The 23,058-nt window shown below is 59.2% G+C and overlaps 5 protein-coding genes across 7 annotated transcripts; 4 read left to right on the forward strand and 1 right to left on the reverse strand.

Moving 5' to 3' along the window:
* Nucleotides 1-431: 431 nt before the first annotated feature.
* CHLRE_09g414050v5 (uncharacterized protein) lies at nt 432-4,784 on the forward strand. Its single transcript, XM_001696674.2, has 10 exons — nt 432-896; nt 1,843-1,933; nt 2,089-2,165; nt 2,423-2,491; nt 2,667-2,834; nt 3,147-3,224; nt 3,383-3,472; nt 3,669-3,734; nt 3,861-4,136; nt 4,303-4,784. Exons 1-10 carry the CDS (start codon nt 627-629, stop codon nt 4,483-4,485), a joined length of 1,368 nt encoding a protein of 455 aa, XP_001696726.1. The 5' UTR covers nt 432-626; the 3' UTR covers nt 4,486-4,784.
* A 1,617-nt stretch (nt 4,785-6,401) lies between these two features.
* Nucleotides 6,402-9,285, forward strand: CHLRE_09g414100v5 (uncharacterized protein). The gene is made up of 9 exons (XM_043066343.1): nt 6,402-6,727; nt 6,814-6,926; nt 7,027-7,135; nt 7,274-7,476; nt 7,609-7,814; nt 7,919-8,114; nt 8,208-8,295; nt 8,404-8,468; nt 8,772-9,285. The coding sequence occupies exons 1-9, from the start codon at nt 6,652-6,654 to the stop codon at nt 9,045-9,047; spliced, it is 1,332 nt and encodes a 443-aa protein (XP_042921639.1). The 5' UTR covers nt 6,402-6,651; the 3' UTR covers nt 9,048-9,285.
* Nucleotides 9,286-9,401: 116 nt separating this feature from the next.
* Nucleotides 9,402-15,466, forward strand: CHLRE_09g414150v5 (uncharacterized protein). Of its 3 annotated transcripts, none has more exons than XM_043066344.1 (13): nt 9,402-9,822; nt 10,037-10,146; nt 10,219-10,257; nt 10,348-10,416; nt 10,523-10,644; nt 10,710-10,779; nt 11,016-11,039; nt 11,219-11,297; nt 11,475-11,554; nt 11,676-11,737; nt 12,866-13,061; nt 13,376-13,550; nt 13,738-15,466. In XM_043066344.1, the coding sequence occupies exons 1-13, from the start codon at nt 9,772-9,774 to the stop codon at nt 13,921-13,923; spliced, it is 1,263 nt and encodes a 420-aa protein (XP_042921640.1). In that variant the 5' UTR covers nt 9,402-9,771; the 3' UTR covers nt 13,924-15,466. The 3 variants fall into 3 exon arrangements, with proteins under 3 accessions (XP_042921640.1, XP_001696728.2, XP_042921641.1); XM_001696676.2 differs by having other exon boundaries at nt 13,738-14,995; XM_043066345.1 differs by having other exon boundaries at nt 9,542-9,822; nt 13,738-14,995.
* Nucleotides 15,467-16,288: 822 nt separating this feature from the next.
* CHLRE_09g414200v5 (uncharacterized protein) lies at nt 16,289-19,353 on the reverse strand. The gene is made up of 9 exons (XM_001696763.2): nt 19,186-19,353; nt 18,954-19,115; nt 18,758-18,875; nt 18,334-18,445; nt 18,021-18,135; nt 17,746-17,814; nt 17,360-17,490; nt 17,124-17,228; nt 16,289-16,876 (listed from the first exon to the last, which is right to left on the reverse strand). The coding sequence occupies exons 1-9, from the start codon at nt 19,186-19,188 to the stop codon at nt 16,729-16,731; spliced, it is 963 nt and encodes a 320-aa protein (XP_001696815.1). The 5' UTR covers nt 19,189-19,353; the 3' UTR covers nt 16,289-16,728.
* A 134-nt stretch (nt 19,354-19,487) lies between these two features.
* On the forward strand, nt 19,488-23,055 carry CHLRE_09g414250v5 (uncharacterized protein). The gene is made up of 8 exons (XM_043066346.1): nt 19,488-19,768; nt 19,898-20,051; nt 20,426-20,484; nt 20,698-20,948; nt 21,082-21,383; nt 21,604-21,828; nt 21,978-22,202; nt 22,323-23,055. The coding sequence occupies exons 1-8, from the start codon at nt 19,611-19,613 to the stop codon at nt 22,806-22,808; spliced, it is 1,860 nt and encodes a 619-aa protein (XP_042921642.1). The 5' UTR covers nt 19,488-19,610; the 3' UTR covers nt 22,809-23,055.
* The last annotated feature ends 3 nt before the right edge of the window (nt 23,056-23,058 follow it).

Raw genomic sequence — 23,058 nt, forward strand, 5'->3', positions numbered from 1 at the left:
CCGCCCCATCGGTCCGTCCCACCGCCACGACAGATGTCACACCGCCACTGTCGGGGATGAGTCTGCATGGGTCGCAGCTGAGCGGTGCCGTTCCGAGCCTGGTGCCAACCTGTGAAGTTGACGCAAAATTGCCTGCGTGTCACAAATCATATTGGACATCCCGGATGCATGGTCGTCATCTGTCAAGAATACCCTGAAATGAAGCCCCCATGGTCATCCATGGTGAACAGGAGCAGCGACAGGGGTGAGTAGCGAAGCCACACAGAGCCACACGCCCGTACTTTCCGGTACGTACGCCTGTTGGTACGACATGCAGCATGGGAACGGATTATCTCAGGGCGAGGGGACATGGGGCTAGATGGGGCGCTCAGGGGGCGGGGGCTCGCCGCTCGCGTGCCTTCCATTGCAAAGCCGCTCGCTCGCGGCACGCGCAGCCCAACCCCGCTGCTCTAACTGGCTTCAAGTCATCTTTCGTTACATTACAGTGAAAGCGCATCCTTAGTGCTTTCACCGAAAGCTCTCTGCGAGGTTTGACTTACGATCGAAGGTTCTTCTGTAAAAGCTTTCACTTGGGCTTTGATCTTTGTGACCTTGGTGTAACTGAATAGGTAAAAAGAGTATTAGCCATGCGTATCGAGGAGGTCTCCTCGACGACCAAGACCCAGCGCGTGGCGACGCACACGCATATTAAGGGCCTAGGTCTTCAAGACAATGGCACGGCACTGCCAATGTCGGCGGGATTCGTGGGCCAGGAGCAGGCGCGTGAGGCTTGTGGCGTCGTGGTCGACATGATCCGTCAAAAGAAAATGGCAGGCCGCGCGCTACTTTTGACTGGTGCACCAGGCACCGGTAAGACAGCTTTGGCGCTGGGAATCGCCCAGGAGCTTGGAACTAAGGTGGGTGTTGGGGGCAGCCGGGCACTTCATGGGACGCGGGGGTGCCGCCTCAGTCAGCCGACGTTAAGACAAGGACGGGCACGAGTGCGGGCGCCAGGGGTGCCGCCACGGGATTCTGACCCAGGGTACCGCCTAAGGCATTGGCAAGCGAGGGGCATACAAGGGCGGCCACGGCCACGACAGTGACAACATCTATTTATGTGTTACCGTAGTCGAAAAGGGCATCGCAAGAAACATGGCTTGAAGAGGCCAGGCGAGGGAACGGGACAGGCAAAAGACATGGAGCGCCTTCCGCAACGCCGCTAGGGCCGCTCAGCGACTGAATAATGGGAGGGTAGGGCCACCAATGGCCGGAGCTACCAAGCACGGGAGACTAAGCCCACGTGGGAACAGGAATGCCACTGTACACCGCATGGGCAGCATGCGGCGACAAGTACCTCTAGCCGCATCCGGGGTAGGGCGGGTGCCGTACAAGAGATCAAAGAGGAGTGCGCGTGGCCACGCGCTGTCAGGAAGTGGGGGCCCAACCCAGCAGCAGATGCCGGCTGGGACATCCCTATATGCAGTTGTTTGGGGCTGGGGGCTAAGGCGAAGTTTTCCGCTTTCGGGGACATGTGGCTCGGGCCAGGGAACCAATATGTCAGCGCCTAGAGCTGCATGGAGCGGAGAGCCACTGTGAAGGAGGTCTGGCACGTCGAAGCATGGGAGGGTGTATTAGGCAAGCGGGCTCTGCGGCGCCAGGCAAAACAGCAGGTGAAGGCCCAGATGACAGGTAGCGTGAACTAATAGCATCATGCATCAGTGGTTTCGCTGATGTTACGGAGGCACCGTTATGGAACGGAAGTGTCACTGCTCCGGTGTTCCGCGCATGCTTCCTCCGCTTCGGCACAGTGCTTACCCCATGTGTATCGCCTCGGGTCCTACTCATTCATATTGCGCACTGCAGGTGCCGTTCTGCCCCATGGTGGGCTCGGAGGTGTACTCCAGCGAGGTCAAGAAGACGGAGGTGCTGATGGAGAACTTTCGGAGAGCCATCGGTGAGGCCGGCGAGGAACCGGGACTGCTGGGGAGCTGCCGCGCCGTGGCACTGTCCCATAACAGGCGGCCGCAGGTCACTGCCGTGGAGGACACTCGGGACAAAAAATCGCTCTGGGCACTTTCCTGAAGCTGACGAGCCTACCCTGCTGCCCAGGCCTGCGCATCAAGGAAAACAAGGAGGTTTATGAGGGCGAGGTGACGGAGCTGACGCCAGAGTACACGGAGGCGGCGGTGAGCAGCAGCGGCTGAGGGACCTGAAGCAATGACGGGCGAGCTGCTACTGCACGGGTCATGAGGGAGAGCGGGGGAGAGGACAAGGCAGCGACTGGTCCATAACGGGCGTTGGCTTGCCCAGGCACAGCAGGGGGCCTCGCACGCCGGATAGCGCACCTGTGAAGCTTGACTGCATGGCCGTGTGTTGCTCATGCATGCTTCCTGACTGGCCGTGTGGCCCATGGCCGACCATATACCGGTAATCCCACACGCAGGGCACTGGCTTTGGAAAGGTGGTCAGTCACGTGGTGATCGGGCTCAAGACAGCTAAGGGCACCAAACAGGTGAGCGCATAAGGCTTTAATGCAGCATTATGGCTGCGTTCTGCCGCATGGGGTTGGTGTACGGGGTGTACGGCGGGCGGGCGCCCCAGACGCAGGCCATATGCCAGGAAAGCATGCCCGCGCCCAACACGGTAGTGCTGCAAGCACAATCATATAATGCCGCACATCCGCGCAGCTCAAGCTGGATCCCACCATCTACGACGCGCTCCAAAAGGAGAAGGTGGCGGCGGGCGACGTGATCTACATCGAGGCCAACAGCGGTGCCGTGAAGCGCGTGGGCCGCTGCGACGCCTACGCCACTGAGTTCGACCTGGAGGCGGAGGAGTACGTGCCGCTGCCAAAGGTATGTCTGTGTGAGGGGAGAGGGCGGGGTTGGGGGCGCCTCAACAAACCCAGACCCAGAAGCCGAGCAGCCAGCCCACACATTGCGGTGGTGTGGTCTTACCCGTTTTTTGTTTTTGGACGCCTTCAGCCTTGCCTTTTTTGCCGGTGGGATGGGGTGAGAGTGAGGGTGGAACAATACTTGCAAGATCATCGCCAGAAGGGGCCAAGCACTGACTGGGTCGGCGCACAAAGCAGCAGCGTGCTAGACAGGCAGATGGGTGACAATGTACTTTGGCCAATATGCGTCTGACCTAACCGTCTGCGCTTGCAGGGCGATGTGCACAAGCGCAAGGAGATTGTGCAGGACGTCACGCTGCACGACCTGGACTCCGCCAACGCGCGGCCACAGGTAGGCACATGCGTACAGAACGGAGTGTGCTGTGACTTGTGAGTGTTTTACCTTAGTCCGAAGCGCCGCTACCGCGAAACGGCCTCAAGCATGCATTTACCGTCACGCCTTGATGCGAGCACCTTCTCTGACTATCGTGACCTCCTTCCTCCGTCCAGGGCGGCGGCGACATTATGAGCGTCATGGGCAGCATGCTCAAACCCAAGAAAACCGAGATCACAGACAAGCTGCGGCAAGAAATCAACAAGGTGCGCGAGCAAGCATGCTGGCAGGAGGCAGGAACTGAGTATAGGTTGCTCCAACCGTTACGGCATGTGCCATGGACCGTGCACCTGTGGGCACCCCGCAGCTGACTGTGTGCGCTGGCAACACGGCTCTGGAATGGCGGCTCACGCGTAAGCTCACGTGTGCCGCCGCCGCTGATGCTCCTGTGTTCGTTTGCAGGTGGTGAACCGCTACATCGATCAGGGTGTGGCGGAGCTGGTGCCGGGTGTGCTGTTCATTGATGAGGTGAGCACAGAGGACGTGAAGGCTTGGGGGGACAGGGACTAGGCGGAAGTTGCACTGTTACCTGCTGCGCTCATCATATGAGGGTGTCCAAGGGCGTCCACTCACGTAACCCTGCCGCCTGTTCAGGTGCATATGCTGGACATTGAGTGCTTCACCTACCTCAACCGCGCGCTGGAGAGCTCGCTCTCGCCCATCGTCATCTTCGCCACGAACCGCGGCCTGTGCACCATCCGCGGCACCGACATTACCTCGCCGCACGGCGTCCCGGTGGACCTGCTGGACCGCCTGGTCATCATCCGCACGCTGCCCTACACGCTGTCGGAGATGGTGCAGATCCTAGCCATCCGCGCCCAGGTGGAGGGCATTGGCATCGACGAGGAGTCGCTGGCGTTCCTGGGCGAGGTGGGTGCGGGCTGCCGAGGCTGTCGCTGGTGCGTGGCAGAACTCTGCTGGTTTGCGGATCCAGGGTACTTCGCGTGCTTTGTCAGCATGTGCCAGTCAGCAGTTGGGGGTGCGATCCTACTTGTGTACCTGTAACAAGCACGCTCCGGTTTGGCCATCTGCGCAGGTGGGCGAGCGCACATCGCTGCGCCACGCGGTGCAGCTGCTAACGCCGGCCTCCATGCTGGCGCGCACCAACGGCCGCGACGCCATCGTGCGCGGGGACCTGGAGGACGTGGACAACCTGTTCCACGACGCCAAATACTCGGCACGGCTGCTGGCGGAGCAGGCAGACAAGTACATCAGCTAGTGAGAGGCAGGTGGCTAGTGGGGCTGCGGTGGCCTGGACAGCTGTGTCAGTAGGTGTGAGGTGTGCGTAGCATCAGCTGCCGGTAGTAGTGGCTTTGACGTGTGCCGGGGTAGACACCGACAATACATCACCATCGACAGCCAGACCATTGAACGCATGTAGTGTGCAGGAGAGGATGCTGCTATCCTTAGGTACCCTGAAGCCGTGAAGGTACAGTAGCAGGTGGTTGGTTGGGGTGCAGCATGGGGTATGTGTTTCGGCGATTACGCAGTTTGGTACCCCTGTAAGCCGCTTTTCCCTGCGTCCCACGTGGCCAGTCGCTTCGTTGGATAGCCATGGACGGTGCTCTGTCTGTGTAGAGGCAGCCCAACGCAAGGGGAGGGCTGTTGAGGAGGGTGCCAGGGTGGAAATACCGGGGATTGGATGGTTCTGAGTGGTTGAAACAACCAATTTCCAGCACTAGCGGCTGTCTCGGAACTGAAAGTGTAGAGCTCAACAGAGGACCAACACATTTGAACTCGGACTTTGTCTGTCTGTTCGTCGGTCGGCACACCCGCCCACCGCGCCCCCATGCCCGCCACCCCACATCCCCACCCACCCCGGTTATTGCTGGCTGGCTGGACGCGACTGGACACATGGCGGGCGCCTGCACGAACATACCCCGGCTATGTCCGGGAGATCAGGTAGACGCTTGCGGGCTCAGACTAGAGACGTGGCTTGTCCCAGCACTAGCGGACAGCTTTTTTGGCGGCCGTCCCAGCACTGCTGGATACCTGAGCGGGGCAACGGGATGGCTTGGGCAGGCCGTCCAGGTCTGCTGGATGGCACGATGGGGTCTGCTGGATGGTCCGATCGGCCGACCCAGGAATGCTAGATGGCCCGCCCGGGTCTGCTGGATGGTTGGGCCGGGGTCGCTCCAGCAATGTTGGCTTTGCGCGTTGCACACGCTTGCTGTTACTACTGCGCTGCGGACCCTGGAAGGCTGGAACAGTGTGCTGCCATCCCACGCCCGTGGAAACCAGACTTGGCACTGTTGCGGGCAAAAGGAGGGGGTAGAAAGCTCAGGTTCTTACCCCATGCTCAATATTACAGAGCTTAAGGAGAGCATTACGCACGTACTTATAGTTTTGTCAGGGGGTGGCTAGTGAGGAAATTCTGGGCCGCCATTGAAGTTGGGGGGTCGGTCGTCGTCCTGGGGGTCCGCCGGGTTTCAGGAGCCCATCCTGGCGGATTTCGGGAAGCGCCCCACAAGCAGAACTAGGGGCCAAACACAGCAGTACGAGGCTCATATGTGCATGTGATGCCGTAATAAGCACAAACAAAGCGTGGGAAGGCTAAGTTGCGCGTCCGGGCGCGGACATGTCGGCACATGTCCCCACATTCGACACGCGCAGCACTGCCACTGCTGGGCTCTCTATTGCTGGTGCGCATGAAGTTACGTCTAACAAGGCTGCCATGGACACTGTCCAACCGTCACACGGCAGAGAGTTGAGCGCGGTGTGGGCTGGGTCGAGAGGATTTCAATGGATAGGATCCTGCGTGTGACCGAAGTCTCAGAACAGGACCGCTGATGGCACAGCGTGATAGTGCTCGTCAAGAAGAGTCGATTGGCACAACTTTGGTATTTCATAGAGGGAATGAAACCCTTAAACAACAAGGTTTTGTCCGTGGGGTGTCCGTCGTCCTCTCAAGGGGGGTCCCGGGGGATTTCGGGGCATGGGGTCTGGCACTTTGTTTCCTACCCCCCCCCCCCGCCCCCTGAAAACTGCTACATATCTCGGTCGGGTCGTCCCCAGGTAGGCAGGTTATGTGGCCGGGCTATGCTGGATGCACGCGCTGGCTGGATGAGTCTCACTGTCTCCGACCCTGATGCGCTAGATGGCCGTCCCTCCCACCATCCGGTGTTGCGGAATGAGGCCGATGCCGACCCCGACGTACCTTTGCTTATTACTCAGTAGTAAAGCATTTAATCAAATGTACGAATGCTGGACTGCCTCGATAAGAATGTTGATGTTCGTGTTGCTGCTCCTCGCCCCTCCTGCCTGGGCCATAGAGAGCTACCTTGAGAACTATGGAAACTGCAAACCACTCCCAAATGAGCTGGCCTGGATTAAGCCGTCTAAATTTATTCTAGGAAAAGGAATTCTTCATTTCGGTGACATTGCGATGATGGAACCGGTCGCAAGAAAGCTTAAAAATGACCAGTGCATAACTGCGCTGGTGTTCGGGAACAGCGTAAGCTGTGAGTGACCAGTTCCAGTCCCCGTCTCTCGCACTTGCTGCGCACGCGCTGAAGTTGCCATCATCCGTGTCTCTCTTATGGCTTAGGTGGAGCTACGGTGGGACGAGACCAAGCTTGGCCGCATCGGCTGTTCGAGGCGCTCAACCGCGTCTTCCCCTGCCGTCTCAACCAGACACACCGTGGATACCACAATCTTACGGTGCGAAATCTAGCAAGGGTCCACTTATTGCACTAAGAACTTTGCAACTTCCGTGTCAGTTTTGAAACCCCATCCACCGCGCCGTTCCTTTCCGTCGCAGGTGTATTGTGAGGGTGGGAGAACAAGTGCTTTCTTCAAAGAGTGGCTGCCTGCTGAGTTGTGGGCTTTTAACCAGACAGACCTGTTTTTCGTGGACACGGATGTCACAGGTACGAGATACGGGCCGACTCAAAGGGGCGGTAGAGAGATCAGAAGGCGGTTGGCAAGGTCAGCAAATTCTGACAGCGCGGACTTAAAAAGGGGTTGGCCCTGTAGGTATGCTTACTCTATGCATGTCCCTTACACAGACGGAGCGCTGACGCTCAGCCAGCAGAGAGACGGCTACCACGGCAGCATCCAGGACCAAATCCAGTCCGCGGCCGACACCCTCAGCGCTTTGCTGCTTACAAAGCGCCCCTACGACGCACGGCAATGGAACGGCAAGGCCCTCATTTGGCTTGCAAGCTCGTCAATGGGCCTGGTGGGCTATGACTCGATCATCAATCCGTGGGTACGTGAGCTGATGTGGCTCCCAGATCGCCGTGCATGCCCCCTGTAGCCTAGGGGAACATCGCTGCAAGCAGAGCCATCCTCTCTCACACGCCGTCATTGCCATGTGTGCCTGCCCCGGTCTGCTTTGCAGGATGGGAACATTACACAGGACCGTTGGATGGACTGCGTCCCCTGGTACCAACCCATCATGCAACACCATGGCGTGCCGCTGCTGTCGACCATTGACGCGCTGGGCCCCTTCCGCAGCAACGCCAGCAAGGCTTGGTTCCATTGGAACTTCCTGCGCGACCATTGGGACCACCCGGACGTTCCTGGACACGAGTTCATGACAGAGCTGTGAGACCCTGCGGGGGGAGCGATGGGGGGCCGTGCGCCGAGATGTGGGCTATCAACGTAGCACCAAGCATCCAGCAAGCATTAAGACCAGTTGCACCTTGCAGGATCATGCACTACATTAAGACGGTGGTGGCAAGCGTGGACATGCTGCTGCCCTGGGAGACTGTCCGCGAGCCGTACGAGGTGCGCTCTCCCATCAAGGCGGAGTACAGCAATGTGCGCATGTTCGTGGACGCCAACCCCTTCTTCATACTGCTTCACCGGCTAGGTGGACAGTACGACAACCCCGGCTTCTTTGAGGTAGGGTGTGATGTTGGGACGACACTGCCCCTGTCGGATGTGAGCTGTAGTATGATTTGAATCAACCTTGTTGCACATTATGTCGCTGTGCAGCACATGCTGGGTGGCAAGAAGTGCGACGACTGGGCAATCGGCGAGGCCAAGCCAGGGTTCATCAGCACCAAGATCAACGCCACATGCGGTGAGGGATGGGGAACACCTCCATGTGCTTGGCTGGCAACGGCGGCGCGCTTCCCTCCCCTAAAACTGTACCAGCGTTCTCCCGACAGCTGATACTGGTTACACACAGGTTGGGTGGTGAATGCGACGGAGGTCCAGGAGCACGTCAAGTACGGACGGCTGCACATTATGGTGGTGGGTTCGCATGGTGGCGTGTTTGGACAGTACGCTTCAGCAGGTCGTAGGCCGGGGTAGCAGAGGCACCTAGGTCTGACCGTGTACCGCGGTCCGCTTTACTACCATGCTAGCCTCGCCTGTTGCTACTGAATCAACTACTACGTTGCCGTGCATGGTGTGGCCCAGCGGCCTACACAAGTCTATATAAGCATGAGCAAGTCCCTGCGTTTGGAATGCTCAATGACGGCGTGCGCATGTCGCCAAGCTATCTTCACAGCCCTAATGGATACTTCTCCGACGCGCACGTGCGCCCTCCTGCAGATGAAGTCGTACGAGCATATGGGCGTCATGGGCGTGGAGGTGCGGGCGGTGGGGCAGCCCACGTGCACCAGCGCAACTCTTCCCATGGAGCCGCGGCTGTTGAACTCGACCAGTGTGGACCTGCTCTGGACCAGTCACTCATCTATGGGGCGCACACACCACCTCAACATTGGGACCGCATTTCCTCAGGGAGCGTGCCTCTTAATCAATGTCACGGTGATGCCAACTAGCAGGGCAGAAAACAAGGTCAAGCTGCTAGGATTCACAGTATTCTGAGTGATAGAACGGTTGAGTGCGCGAAAGAGAGATGGGCTGTGCGTGATCTACTGGCGGGTGGGTACGCTGCCTGTACTGCATGTATCCGGATTGGTTTGACCAATTAAGGGGATCGGTAAGCCCAGCTAAGCCAGATTCTTTCATGAGGCGGAGTGAGTAGTGGCAGGATGTCAGCGATCGGTCGTGTACGGCCGGAATTTACGCGTGATGGCAGACGTTCTTGTAACGAGTGGCAGTGACACAACATGGACTGCCCCTGGACATGTTGAACGACATGTGGAAAGGGGAGAACCCCTGCTCTTCAGCGCTTACGCCCCAAGATACACCTTCCGCTCACACAGCAACTGGATTCTCATGAGCGCGAAGAAGCTTGCGCGGCGGGAAAACAGCGTGGAAACCCCAGGATGACACGGTCGGAGTATGGACGAACGGGGTTGCCTGGGACTGGCGTTTCCGAGGCGGGCTGATGACAGAAATAGTTATCAAAGTGGTCAATAATTTCATAGCAAATGCCTTGCAATGCTTTCTGATACCCACATATAAAGAAACTTGAAGAATGCGCTTCATCTTCACCTTGTTTGCTTTTGCCTGCTTCACATTAAGCGCAAGATGCCAGAGTCCTCCTTCGCCACCAAGCGCTCCACCACCCCAGCCGTCTCCTCCTGCGCCGGACCTTGTCGAGCAAGTCGACTTGCACCATCTCTGTGCAAAAGATGATGAGGACATGCGGCCGCTATATGAACAGAATCTCTATCAGGACCTCTTTTACTGGCAGGTTGGTTGGGGCCGCTGTTGCACGCTGCCGTTCGGATGTCTCACTTCCATGATGCGTGTGCAAGCTAACTTTTCGTGCGCTATCTGCAAATGGCCGCAAGCGGTGGGCGCCGGGCGTGGGGAAGATTCGGACAGGCATGGGTGGGGCTGGGTGCTGTCCAACCCGCTCTCTATGTTTCCTGCACACGCCAGAACTCCGCACCCCCTTCGAACAGGCCCGCCTCAACGGCTCTAAACTGAACCGGACGCATCTGCTTGATTTGTTTGATAGCATGGCTGGAAAGTTTGGTCGAGAAGGCGACCGTGGCGTGTCACGCTATATCAGGTACGATTGGGGTAACCACACAGGGTCGCACGAAGCCGTGCTCACACATGATTCTTTGCCCTGTAACTGCAGCTCCGAGCACAACGTAGTGCTCATCAAGGACAACAAGTGGTGAGGCGAGAGAAAGCACACATTTGCACATGGTTACACATTGTGGTGGGCTGGGCAGAGCAAGAGCATGCCTCTTCACCCCAACACCAGGTACACGCCCTTCCGGCCATTCGAGTACGACACCAACTGCACGGCGCAGGAAACTTGGTGTGATGGCAGGTGCGCAACGGCGTGGTCACACGTGCAGATGGCTGAGTGCTGCCGATGGGGTTTGCTGCTGGCCTCCGCTGACGCAGCCAAGTACCTTGGCACTCACCACCTGCAGGATGATGTTTTCGCAGTGGGCCTTTGAGCGTTGGACAAAGGAGGGGATGACGTTCCCCGATACGTTATTCTTCCACGACATTGGAGATGCAGGGGCGTGCTTTGGCTTCGGCGCCTGCACAGGTGGGCACTATGCACGGTAGTCAAGCGTCGAACCGCCCTGAAATTGACTTCTTGGCAAATCGCAGCTCCGGTCATCACATACTTCCGTCAGCGCCTGGAAATGGGTTGGCCGCATCAAATGAACCCGGACAACGGGTAAGCCGGTGTTGCATGCCTAATTTATGGGCATGGAGTGTTACGGTATAGCAACAAATGTATTCGTATTATGGGCGAGAGCATGCAATATGGGGTGGGCAGTGGGGAGTAATCCTGCGGCACGGCTGGACGCAGTATGGGCTGAGTGGCTAGTATGGGCTGCAGTTATCACGAGAACGCAAGGCGCCTTTGCAACGGAATAACTGTAAGGAACATTCCCTCGTGCTACACTGCAGTGACTACACCCTGCTAATGCCGAAGTGAGTGGTTGCGGCAGCTAAGGTTTGACGCCGGACGTGCTCACTCGCTTTGTGGACACTGGTCACAAGATGCGCTATGAGGGCTATAGATTGGTTTCATGTACAAGTGGGGGAAGGACGATAATTTTTCGAAGTCCAAGAGGTTGTACGTGTACGCCCTGCTGCTTGCTGCGCCGCAGCCTGTACACCGACCTTGACCGAGACGCCATCAATGGGCAATGGAAGCCATACACATTTTATACATATCCCTGGGAAAAGGTGTGTGCTTTGTTTGGTGCGCTATGCCTGAGGTGCCCCGTGTTACAGGTTCTGCGGTGGCCTGCATACGGTAGCTTTGCACAACGACTTTACCGTGTGGGACGGGCAGTCTTGCGTGTTTCCTTCCCCTGTGCTCTCTCTAACACATGTGAGACGGACATGGGGTTCTGCTTGCAGAAAAAGAACAAGGCGTTCTTCCGCGGCTCTGGCTACTGCAACATGTGGCACCGCAACAAGGTCGTGAAATGCCCGCGCTGGTGAGTCCCTTAGCTATAGCCCAAGTTAGGCGTGCCAGCATTTGCTGTCGGCCCGCTCCCACAGCCTCTGCCCCGCGGGCTTCACGCGTCTAACCTCTCTGTGTCACATGCCTTCCGGCAGGCACCTGACAAACGAGTCTTACTACAACGGCCATGGGGACCTGCTGGATGTCCGCATCAACGGTGAGCGAACCTTGCGGACTCTGCTGGGTTCTGGATGCCCTGTGCTTTGACCTTGAATCGACTTAACAAGCCGTGCAGCAGGCAGCATGGGGCCTGCATTGCACCGCATGTTGGGGCCATTGCCATGGTAACGATCCCGGCCTTAGCACACGTTAGTACGCCAGTGCACACCTTTCTACCAGGTCTACCAGTTACCGTACGACCTGTTAGTATATGCGTACCAAACTGCTTGCGAGGTCTGAAAAGGGGTGTCAGCTCTGTACAGCTGGAAAACGGGCTGAGCCCCGAAGCATCTGGGAGGACTGACGGCAAATCGGTAGACGGACAATGGGCCCGCGTCTACCCCTATGGCTGGGGGAGCGAGGCAGGGGCCTTGGGGCTAGTATGGCCACGGTGTGCGCATATCACACGCCATCCACGCCATCCGTGCCTTCCCTTTCCGCACATTCCCTTGAACCTCAAGCACAGATGGCAACTCCCCGACGCCCCAAACCCCTGCGGGACTGGGGCTACTGGGGCGACCTCGACGGTCCCGCAGCATTCAGGCGCGTCGGCAGGCAGGCGCGTTGCACAAATGTCAGCTTTCTTATTCCGGGTTGTTTGCCGTCAATATACTTGACTGTGCTCACCTATTTGCGGATGGCGCCAAACAATGTTTTGCGCGTTTTACAAATGCGTATCCAGCCATGCCACCGCTACGTTTGACCCCCCAACAGCCCCCACATCCGTCACCCCAGCCAACCACACCCAGCTAACAGTGTCACGGTGCCTGCGCCGGGCTGCATTAGAGCCCAACACAAGCCTTGGCAGCAGCTTTCCGCTTGGAACGGTTTGTTCGTTTGACTACAAGCATAAACTTGCATTTTATTGGGCACAGAAACGGGCACGGAAGAACGTGCTCCGGCACACACACGCCGTGGCGTGATCTCCCTGACTTCTTGCGACCCGGACGTTATTTCTGGAACAACTTCCAATTCACGCGAATGCAGCCGGATTAATATTTTACTACAGGACTTCTCAAAAGCCCACATGTTCGATACACAATAACACACATACTGACGGTATTTCTCCACCTAGGCCTCAGAGCTCGCCTGCCGTCACGGCCTCATTGCACGATTTTGTCTGCAGGCTGGGATGAGAGCGGTGTGGGCCGCAAGTGCCCGCCGTACGACCCGGTGCCGCTGCGCGAGATGCCCCGCTACAAGTACCTTCTTGCGCTGGACGGCGTGTCCGCCTCCAACCGCTTCGCCAAGCTGCTGGGCATGAACAGCGTGGTGCTCAAGGAGGACTCGCCCTACCTGGCCTGGTTCTACCGCAGCGTCAGGTAGGCTGTGAGAGAGCGAGAATACGTATGAGTGACAGTAAAGCGAGAGTGAAGGTGAAAGTGAAAGCGCTAGTGACAGTGTGAGCAACAGTGAGAGTGACAGTGAGAGCGAGAGTGAAAGCGAGAACGAAGGAGAGCCGGGCATGGGTATAGAATCAGAGGTACGGCAGCAGTACCGGTACTCAGAGTCAGTGTTGAGTTGAGTGGGTACCGTGTGTACCGGAGGCCTACTGGTGGGAGGCGCTGAGACCCGTGTGCACAGGGGGGCCCCCGTCATACTATGTTCGGGTTGAACCATCCGGGGCGCCCTGCAGGCAGTACGAGCACTACCTCCCCATCCTGGAACGCCACCCGCTGGATGTGCTGGACGTCATGGGCACCTACGGCTCCCCGCAGCGCGACAACGAGCTGAAGCGCATCGTGCAAAACGCCAACAACTTTGCCGCCAAGTACATGTGCGACCGGGCCATTGCGCTCTACTTCCGCAAGGTGGGGCGCGGGGTGGCTTTGGCTGCTGCACCGGGCACTGCTGTGCGGGGAAGAGGCTTTCCCCGGGCGCATGTATGTCTTGCATCGGGCAGCTGACCGCCAGTACTGGTATCGATATGGCGATCGTGCTTGTACCCACACCTCGATTGTGAATGGCTGCCATGACTTGCCCGCCGCCTGTCTGCAGGTGCTGAACGAGTACAAGAAGCTGTTTGATGACATGGACGGCTTCATTCAGGGCTACATCTGGCCGCTGGTGCAGGCCAAGCAGAAGACGCACGTGGACTTCCGCCAGCACCTGGGCCGCCTGCGCCGGCAGGTTGCGGAGGACGAAGCGGCGGCGGCAGCAGCAGCAAAAGTGGCGAGCAGTTAGCGGGGAAGACGCATACAGCAAGGAGATGCATACACGAACACCACGTACCCCCACCCCACCGCATCAAAAGAATACAGGTACCGGAAGGCAAATAGGACGTTTGGCGAGCCGTAGAAATGTTGGCTTCCTGCAATGCGACACTCGTGCGTGAACAGATGTTTGGGTAAGGGGCTGTGGCAGATCAGCTCATGTTAGAGACGGCAACAAGCCCTTTGGACTCAATATGCTGGCCTTGCAAGCCAGTCGGACACGGCTGTGAGGACGCTGGTTGGGCTGTGAGGCTGGAAAGGTGTGCGTCACTGGACGTTCATCCTTATCACCTGCATGGGACACGTGGCACCCACTGTGGTTCGTGCGTGGTTCTACCGCAGCTACTCCTCATGTGGACAATCCTTATTGAGTATGACAGGCGGACCCTTCAAGGGTTCACGGGTCACTCCCCTGACCATCACACCTGGCGAGATGCTAGCCTCATGTCGTTGTGAGAAGTGTTCGCATAGCAGGTTCAATCTCAATTTAGCGTCGGGACTAACAGGTGATGCACACAGTGGGGGTGGGGGTAGAAAGCTCAAGTTCTTACCCCATGCTCAAGATTACAGAGCTTTAGGAGAGCATTACGCACGTATTATAATTTTTTAAGGGGGTGTCTGGTGAGGAAGTTCTGGGCCGCCAAAGTTGGGGGGTCGGTCCTCACGTCCCTGGGGGTCGGCCGGGTTTCGGGAGCCCATCCTGGCGGATTCCGGGAAGCGCCCCACAATTTGACGAGTGTTGCGGAACTAATGCGTACGTAGACCAGAGCGGAAGGCGGAGTGGGCTTGCAGGCGGCACGAGAGTAGGCAGTCAGTAGCGCAAGTTGCGAATTCACATGTTACCTCGTAACCGACGGTAAACGCTGTGGACGGTCGCGCCTATGGCTGGCTGACGGAAGGTGGCTGCTGTATTGGGATGGCTGGGCTGGACGACGCCGGCCGGGCTGGCGTTGCTTGGGACTACCAAAAAGGATGCGCCCGAAACCAACCTGGAGAACACCAGCGCCACCGGTGCCCAGCACGACATGTAAGGGAGGGAGGGAGGGACAGGAGGCGTGATGCACTGCAGCGTAGAAGCTATGGCGCTAGGCGCGAGGCAAGCAACGTCAACCCCAAAGCAACCGCGAGGACATGGTGCGCAAGCCGGGCTGCGGGCTGTGGCTGTTATGGCTGTGCGCTGCGCGGGGTGACTGACGAAGAACAAGCTAAGTACGGGGACGTGATGGATGCGGTTAAATGAGCAAGGGCGCCGGGCGGCCGAGGAAGTAACGACAGCGCGATTGCTGCATGGCTCATCCCGGTCGCACTGCGGTCGGCATGGGCGCGTGCGGTGCATGCCGTGCGACACCAGGAAGCCACAAGCAGCAAACACAAACGAAGCAGAACTAGGGGCCAAACGCAGCACCACGAGGCTCATATGTCGGGGTTGGTGGAGTCAAGTTGGGCCCTGACAGCATGTGATGGCTCGGCGTCTTCGGGTGCTGGGACTGTCCCCTCTGTAACATCCGCATTCATATGTGCACGTTATGACGTAATAAGCACAAACAAGGCGTGGGAGGGGTAAGTTGCGCGTCTGGGCATGAACATGTCCGGCGTTCGACCGGCCGCGTACTCCTGCCCTGCCGTTGCAAAATGTTTGCCATCTGCTGGGTTCTGGGAATCAGCTGCACCCTACGGGACTTTACCAACCTGCCTTACCACTGTCCCATCGCACACACATTCGACACCTGCGCACTGACACGGCTGGGCTCTCAAGCGCTGGTGCGCATGAATTTACGTCCGCCAAGGCTGCCGATGTACATTGTCCATTCGTCATGCGGCAGAGAGTTGAGCGCGGGTTGGTCTGGGTCGAGGGGATTTCCATGGCTAGGATCCCACGCGTGACTGAAGTCCCAGAACAGGACCGCTGATGACACGGAGTGATAGTGCTCGTCAAGAGGAGTCGATTGACACCACTTTGGTATATAAATGGCAGGTTTTTGGGCTGAGCCCCCCCAGCGCAGCGTTTCAAGGGGGGGGGCGAACGCCACGAACGCAGCGCCACGGACAGGGGTGTTCCTGGAGGGCTTCGCCCCCCCCTGGAACGCTTCGCTGGGGGGGCTCAGCCCAAAAAGCGCGCGGCTCGTTTCTGTACGGTTTGTCCAGCCATTACCTCTGACCATCGCGCATGCGCGTTACTTCAAAAGCCTGAAGTTGCCGAGTTTTTGACGCCAGCAAAGGTTGGGCACGACACCCTAGTGACGATTTCGCCAGCGCCCGATTCGCCAATGCTGGTGCGGTTCGCCCGATGGCGCAGTGACGCCAGGGTTGGGGGACCGTTCCCCCGTGGCGGCCGGTCTGCAGGTAATTCAGACATTTCAGCTAGTTCAGTCACTGCAATGCCCGTATTGTGACAGATCGTGATGCCCCTGACCCATGTTGTACAGGCCACCACAGGTACCGCTTGGCCACAAGGGCTCAGCCCCAACAGCACATGATCTGTTCGTGTAGGGGTTATTCGGCTCTGTTCTGCTTCAGACTTACAGATCGAGGCTTTCAAACCCATAACATTCGTCACATCAGAAACATAACTCAACCGCAGCTTACCGGCATTTAGCATGCCTAACAGTACTCCTGGCACTGTCAGCGTTCGTCCTCTATCGTCTGCTGTCAACTCCACCATACAACGCAACTAGTTACAAGCCGCACGTCATGAGACTGGACGGTGCATGGCAAGCACTCCCATAATCCCATGCCTTCCCCCTCTTGGCGCTGCAACACCGTTGCCCCAACTGTGTCACAGCGGCCCCTTGCCCGCGCCCTCCATCTGCGCCTCCGCGCCCGCCTCTTCCTCCTTGCGGTACAGCGTGATCTCCTGCTGCTTGAAGTAGCGGCGGTCCTCCTCATCCACCAATACCAGGTTCAGGAAGTAGCGCACGCTGAACCTGCAGAGGCGGGGGTGGGGAGGGTGCGGGAAAGGCGGCGGAGCTAGAAGGTGCCTAAGGTAGTGCGTGCGGCAGGTAGAGCGCGGGCATGCAGCGGACAAGGGAAGAAGGGCAAGCACGCCTGGTGGCCTGCTGCGTAGACCGAAGTACACTTGAGAATGGCAGACGAGTGAAGACGCTGACGCGGGCCTGACCCGGCCCAGGGCCACGAACAAGGTGCCGGCGGGCCTCCGACCTCCTAACTCACTTGTTGTGCACCTCCTTGTAGGTGGGCGTGAGGTCAAAGGGCGACAGGTAGAGGCGGATGGGGATGCTCTCCGCTCGCACCGGAGCTCCGTCCATGATTTCATACCTGAAGGTTGAGGGCATATTGGCGCAATCACTGCAGATCAACCCCTCCTAGGGCGCAGGTGTGGCGCGGACCTCCTTGGACCATTGGCGTGCCCTACCCATGTTCCCCATCGCCTCCCTGCCACTACCCACTTGGCTATCGTGTCGCTCTCGTTGTGCGCCGCCGAGCCCGCCCCGGTGGTCTCCTTGCGCCGTATCTCCACCTCCATGTACTTGAGCTTGATGCGCACCAGCAGGAAGTAGATCTTACCCACCACCACGTCCTGGCGCGGGCAGGCAGACATGGCTTCGGATTAGCTTGCAGGAATGCTGACACGGTTGGTTGTCATGGCCGCGGGCAGGACCAATAAACGGATACCGATAGTGAATAGCAGATAGGCGGCAACCCCGCGTGACGACATGCCTGACCCCACATGGCTGCCGGACACACGCCTGCCCCCGCCATCACCCGCCGGCATTTTTGCTTTCAGCCCTGCGGCTATCCTCCCCAATACCCAGCCCGCGCCGCCCCGCCTCACCCGTAGGTGGTACTTGGCCTTGTCGTACTCGAACTCAATGTGCAGGCAGTCCTCAATGCCCACCTCCATCTGTACAGCGCAGTGTGTGGACCATTTACCACCCGCCGCAAACGCAGGTCGACTCGCCAGACAGGCGTCTAAGCGAAATGAAGCAAGCAGCAGCTTCCGCGGTGCCCTGGCCATGCGTTCCCGTTGAAATCTTTCCCATCCCTCATCCAAATATACGTACGTACGCACACACGCGTCCTAATCGCGCCCGGCACCCTCATACGCGCCTTGATGGGCGTGGTGGCCTCGTGCAGCTTCTCATAGTTGCGCACCCAGATGGGGAAGTCACGTTTGGAGTCGGGCGTCATGCCCTTGCCCAGCACCGTCACCCGCAGCAGGTACCTTACGCAGGGAGGCGGGAGGGCGGTGGCGGTCACACCGCAGCGTCAGCGTCTGCCTAGTCCGTGTGCCCCGTTCGTGCGCCCCGTTCGCATGCCTGAAGCGAGAATGCCTGCCCCGGTGGGTTGGTGGGCCTGAGGCATGAGCGGCTGGCCGCTAGGACAGCGCTGCCGGGCCCTTCAAGCTCCACCCGCACCGCACCTGCAGCGCACTTGTTGCCCCCGGTACGAGTCGTATTGCAGCTCCACATTGCGGAACTCAAAGGGGAAGGTCTTGGAGGCAGACAGGTCGCCGCCCGGAGCCAGCTCGCGCACTGCGGGGAGCAGCAAGCACAGCGCCACCGACATGGCAGTTGCATTGAGGCTGTCCCATGTCAGGGCACGATGGCAACAGGAGCAGCATACGGCCAATGGCCCATGCATGAATTACAGCACGCCGTGTTGCCAAGACTCATCCACCCGGGCAGGCGCACGCCATTATCAGCAATCCTAGCCAACAGGTTGCCTGGCGCTCTCTAACGCTAGCTGGGAGCGGGTGCGTCCAACGCCAGTGCGTGCAAGGCACGGGCATGAGGAGCGCAGCGCGGTGGTGCGGCGGACTGTCACAGACCCCGTTGCCGGCTCACCCAGGCTCACAAAGTCGTGCGGTTGACCCCGCTCTGAGGCAAGCTCAATCTGACCGATGAGCTGCACCCGGATGCCCTGGTGCTCAAACTTCTTGGTAGTCAGGGGCGTGACACGGATCTGCAGGACGATGGCCAGCAGTCGGATGGTTGGAGGGCCCCCGTACGCAACCCTAAGCGAAAACAGGTACCCCCTTACCTCGCCCAGGATGTCGTCTTTGTTAGTGTAGAGCGGCAGCTCCTCCGTCTCGCCATTTTTGGCCTTGACGGGAACTGTCTTCTTGTAGGGCTGGCCCCGCTCGTTCTTGAATTCTAAATCAATGCGGGCTGTAGCTCCTTGCACTAGCCCAAGGATATTTTTCTGCGCAAGCGACAAGACACGACAGAGTCTTGGCAGGAACCGTGAGGAGATGACCCCACCCCGCACGCACCATTTGCTAAAGCGTTGTGAATGCCACTATTATCTTAATGAGTATGGCCAGAAAACCACATGCAAACGAAAAACACTGTTACAGTTTCAGGAACGGGGAAGAGCGGTCTCGTTCTACTCGTGGCTCATACATGCACAGTGAGTGCTCTGCAGGTTCAATGAATTGAAGGTTTGTATGAGGCCACGGGCTCAAGCGGGGAAACCAATCGTGTAGCGGGGGACATGCGATGCGTGCATGGGGTTTGGATCGCGGGGTCAGCAAGGCGAGCCCCAAAAGACCGTTTCCGCGATAATGCGCTATGAATGATGTTAAGGATGAAATTCTGCACTTAGCGCTAGTGTCCTCGACTTTTCCAAGTGACGCTCAAGCACACTTTTGCGCACCTCGCCAGTGCAGTGGCTTGAAAGCCTCTGCACGTCTGCTGAATGGTCATCAAGCATGGCAGCTTCGGCGTGTTATGCCTGCAGCTGGCGGTGGTGGCAACCGCGGTGAAGCTGCTGCTGCTGCCCACGTACCGCAGCACCGACTTCGAGGTGCACCGCAACTGGCTGGCCATCACGCACAGCCTGCCGCTTTCGAAATGGCAAGCAGATGGGTGGGAGTTCAGGCGCTGAGGCTATCTACAAAGACTTTGCGGCTTGTTCCCTGTTCTGAGTGCTTGTTACTACCAGCAGCCACTCATCCGCCGCTTCCGCCCGCCTTACCCCCGCAGGTACGTGGATGCCACCAGTGTGTGGACGCTGGACTACCCACCCCTGTTCGCCTGGTTCGAGTGGGCGCTGTCGCAGGCGGCGGCGGCGGTGGATCCAGCCATGCTGCGTGTGGTCAACTTGGATCACGACAGCGCCGCAACAGTGGCGTTCCAGGTGTGTGGGCGCCAGGAGGCACATAGGAACGCCGCGTGGGAGCTGGAAACTGAAAGCCCGGAAGCGAAACTGTGTTAAGATGCGGCAACATGCCACGGAGCCACGTGGGGCGCGTGCAGCAATGAGCTTTGCAGGGCTGGAGCATACGAAAGCGTATGGTAGTGAGCCGTAGGCCAAGTAGCATAGCGTGGCCCGCAGAGGACAAGCGGGACATGACTGCCGCTGCAGGGTAGCGCGTGGTGTGATGTTGTGCGCAAGGTCTGTTTAGTCGCCCACTGTGCTCACTGCGCCACTTACACCTGCCGCGTTCAATCCCGTTGCTGCGCCGCTGGCCTTGATATATCCTCCGCCATTCGCACTGGCCACGTCTGCAGCGCGGCTCGGTCATTGTGACGGACCTAGTCCTGCTGCTGGCGGCATTTTGGCTGGCCAGGTGCGTGGGACGGGGTCGTGGACGGAGGCAAGGGAGCTACAAATCAAGCATCTGCAGCGCGCTCGCACAGGTCCCAGGGCTGTCCAGCTCGCCTGGAGGCAGGGCGCTGGACGGCGGTGCAATGACAGTGCACCCGCACTTGCGCGGGGTTGTGTAGGGTCACAAAGTTGCAATCTCACGTCGCCCCGCTGGGTACTGGCATCGTGCGCGCAGGGACGTGGCCGCAACCGGCGTGGCGAGTGGCGGCGGTGGTGGCAGCGGCATCTTCAGCGGGCCGGCCAGCAGCGGCAGCAGGGCCGCGCCGCCCCGCAGCACCAGCTTCAGCGGCCTGCCGGTTGACAGCAGGTCCTCCGCCGCGGCGCTGGCAGGCCGGCGTGGCGTGGCGCTGTTTGCGCTGCTGGCTCTGAACGCGGGGCTGCTGCTGGTGGACCACATCCACTTCCAGTACAACGGCGCCATGATGGGTGAGTGGTATGGAGGGTTCGGTAATGGTGATGATTGGGTGCAGCAGCAAAATGTGTTCTAATTGCTGCATGCGGTTCCAGGCGTATGCTTGACTTACCTGTGGTTGCGCGTTTCCGGTCGTGCTGGCCTCAGGCGTGCTGCTGCTGTCGCTCGCTGCCGCCCGCACCGGCCGCCACCTACTGTCCGGGGTCCTGTTCGCCGTGCTGCTCAACATGAAGCATCTCTTCCTCTTCGCCGCACCCGTCTATTTCGTGTACCTGCTGCGGCACTACTGCTTTGAGACTACTGGCGGCAGCAGTAGCAGTGGCAGCAGTGGCGCTCAGGGGAACTGGGCGGCTCGCGGCCTGACCCGGCTGGCGGTGCTGGGCGCGGCCGTCATCGCCGTGTTTGCAGCCTCGTTCGGCCCCTTCGTGGCGCTGGGCCAAATTCCACAGGCAAGAGCCGCGCTTATAATCTTGTCGTTGTGACAAGGACAGCCTGTCTTTTCTTTTGTAACTTGGGCAAAACCATGCCGCTGACTTGCAACCTCCATTCTGAACATTGGCGACGTGAGGGAAAAAGCGCTGACCCGGTGGGGTCCATTACTCCCCGTCGTTAGGCTCAAGTTCATGAGAGCTGATCGCATAGATTCACACCCATCAACACATTCCACAGGTGTTCGGCCGGCTGTTCCCGTTCGGGCGCGGCCTGCTGCACGCCTATTGGGCTGCCAACGCCTGGGCGCCCTACGCCGCCGCCGACAAGCTGCTGGTGCTGGCGGCGCCGGCGCTGAACCGGCAGCTGGGCTGGGCGGCGCTGCGAGTGGACGCGGAGGCGGTGGGCAGCGCCAACCTGGCGGGAGGGCTGGTCAAGGTGCAGCGCTTCGCTGTGCTGCCGCAGGTGCGGTTGGACAGGGTTGCGGTCGCCTTGGTGATAACTAGCAGGCATGGACAAGGGCGTACAAGGTAAGCATAGCTGGGATACTGTTACATCAAAGGACGGTGGGCGTTTTCGTACACGGAGCAATGCTGTCTCCGCCCTTGTTGCAGATCACGCCATCCATCACTGCCGCCGCCGTGCTGATGGCTCTGGTGCCCTGCCTGGTGGGGCTGTGGCGGCTGGGGAGAGCCGCGGGCCATGTCGCGGTGGGGCCGGGCGCTGCGCCGGCCAGCTCACGGCAGCACGTGCGGCGCGTGTTCGCCCGGGCGCTGGCCTACAGCTGCCTGTGCGGCTTCGTGTTCGGGTGGCACGTGCACGAGAAGGCTATCATTGTGGTGAGTGATGACCGTAGCGGTACAGATCAAAGCCTGGGGCGTGCTGGCCTGCAATGATGTCGTGCGGTTCATGCAGTTCTCACTGCCTCGTGCGGCCCCACTGCGCGGCCCTGACCACAGGCGCTGCTGCCGCTGGCGGTGGACGCAGTATGCAGCCGGCTGGCCGCCCGCCGCTTCCTGGTGCTGTCCACCGCCGGGCACTACGGCCTGCTGCCGCTGCTGTTCCGGCCAGAGGAGTACGGCACCAAGGTCCTGCTGGTGGCGTCGTACTTTGCCGTGGCCGCTACCGCACTGGGCGCCTTACATGGAGACGCTGCATCGCCACATGCGCGGGCTGCAAGAACAGGGGGCAAGCGCAATGCAGGACTGGCACTTGGGTGGCTGCAGAGAGCCTACTTGGTCGGCTTCGTTGCAGTAGAGCTGTACTGCTCTGTGGTGCACGAGCGCGTTCCTGCGCTGCGGGAGCGGCTGCCGTTTGCGCCACTGATGCTGACCTCGGTGTACTGCAGTCTAGGCGTGCTGGGCGTTTGGGGAGACATAGCATTTGAGTGGTCTGGAGAGGCGTTGGGGTATCCCTCCCGCTCCTCCTTTGGTGCGGACACCTGAGAGACGGGTACCATTTTTTTGGGTGAGCACCCCGATTCAGGGGGGGGTGGGGGACGAAGCCCCCCAGGCACACCCCTGTCCGTGCGTGCATGCGTGGGTGGGCACCAAACCCACTACTGGCGCAAACCGCGAGTGGCATAGATTCATATTTGGTAACAGGATCAGCTATCATTGAGGTAGACGCTTGCGGCTGCAGACTGGAGACGTGGCGTGGGCTCAGCCCACGTTTCCCTTGCGAGGGAAAGCCATC

The sequence above is a fragment of the Chlamydomonas reinhardtii genome, chromosome 9 (genome assembly GCF_000002595.2).
Source record: "Chlamydomonas reinhardtii strain CC-503 cw92 mt+ chromosome 9, whole genome shotgun sequence".
Lineage (NCBI taxonomy): Eukaryota > Viridiplantae > Chlorophyta > Chlorophyceae > Chlamydomonadales > Chlamydomonadaceae > Chlamydomonas > Chlamydomonas reinhardtii.

What these genes read in the sequence shown, in the direction of transcription:
- CHLRE_09g414050v5 (XM_001696674.2), top strand. Translation starts at nt 627, where the DNA reads ATGCGTATCGAGGAGGTCTCCTCGACGACCAAGACCCAGCGCGTGGCG. An exon ending in CCCAGGAGCTTGGAACTAAG is followed by an intron (nt 897 to 1,842) that starts GTGGGTGTTGGG and finishes TGCGCACTGCAG; the next exon opens with GTGCCGTTCTGCCCCATGGT. An exon ending in CCGCCAACGCGCGGCCACAG is followed by an intron (nt 3,225 to 3,382) that starts GTAGGCACATGC and finishes TCCTCCGTCCAG; the next exon opens with GGCGGCGGCGACATTATGAG.
- CHLRE_09g414100v5 (XM_043066343.1), top strand. Translation starts at nt 6,652, where the DNA reads ATGATGGAACCGGTCGCAAGAAAGCTTAAAAATGACCAGTGCATAACT. An exon ending in GTTCGGGAACAGCGTAAGCT is followed by an intron (nt 6,728 to 6,813) that starts GTGAGTGACCAG and finishes CTTATGGCTTAG; the next exon opens with GTGGAGCTACGGTGGGACGA. An exon ending in CAAGATCAACGCCACATGCG is followed by an intron (nt 8,296 to 8,403) that starts GTGAGGGATGGG and finishes GGTTACACACAG; the next exon opens with GTTGGGTGGTGAATGCGACG.
- CHLRE_09g414150v5 (XM_043066344.1), top strand. Translation starts at nt 9,772, where the DNA reads ATGCGGCCGCTATATGAACAGAATCTCTATCAGGACCTCTTTTACTGG. An exon ending in AGGACCTCTTTTACTGGCAG is followed by an intron (nt 9,823 to 10,036) that starts GTTGGTTGGGGC and finishes CCCTTCGAACAG; the next exon opens with GCCCGCCTCAACGGCTCTAA. An exon ending in TTGCGCTCTACTTCCGCAAG is followed by an intron (nt 13,551 to 13,737) that starts GTGGGGCGCGGG and finishes GCCTGTCTGCAG; the next exon opens with GTGCTGAACGAGTACAAGAA.
- CHLRE_09g414200v5 (XM_001696763.2), bottom strand. An exon ending in GAGAGCGACACGATAGCCAA is followed by an intron (nt 17,229 to 17,359) that starts GTGGGTAGTGGC and finishes CTCAACCTTCAG; the next exon opens with GTATGAAATCATGGACGGAG. An exon ending in TACAAGGAGGTGCACAACAA is followed by an intron (nt 16,877 to 17,123) that starts GTGAGTTAGGAG and finishes CCGCCTCTGCAG; the next exon opens with GTTCAGCGTGCGCTACTTCC.
- CHLRE_09g414250v5 (XM_043066346.1), top strand. Translation starts at nt 19,611, where the DNA reads ATGGTCATCAAGCATGGCAGCTTCGGCGTGTTATGCCTGCAGCTGGCG. An exon ending in CCGCAACAGTGGCGTTCCAG is followed by an intron (nt 20,052 to 20,425) that starts GTGTGTGGGCGC and finishes CCACGTCTGCAG; the next exon opens with CGCGGCTCGGTCATTGTGAC. An exon ending in CGCTGGGCCAAATTCCACAG is followed by an intron (nt 21,384 to 21,603) that starts GCAAGAGCCGCG and finishes CACATTCCACAG; the next exon opens with GTGTTCGGCCGGCTGTTCCC.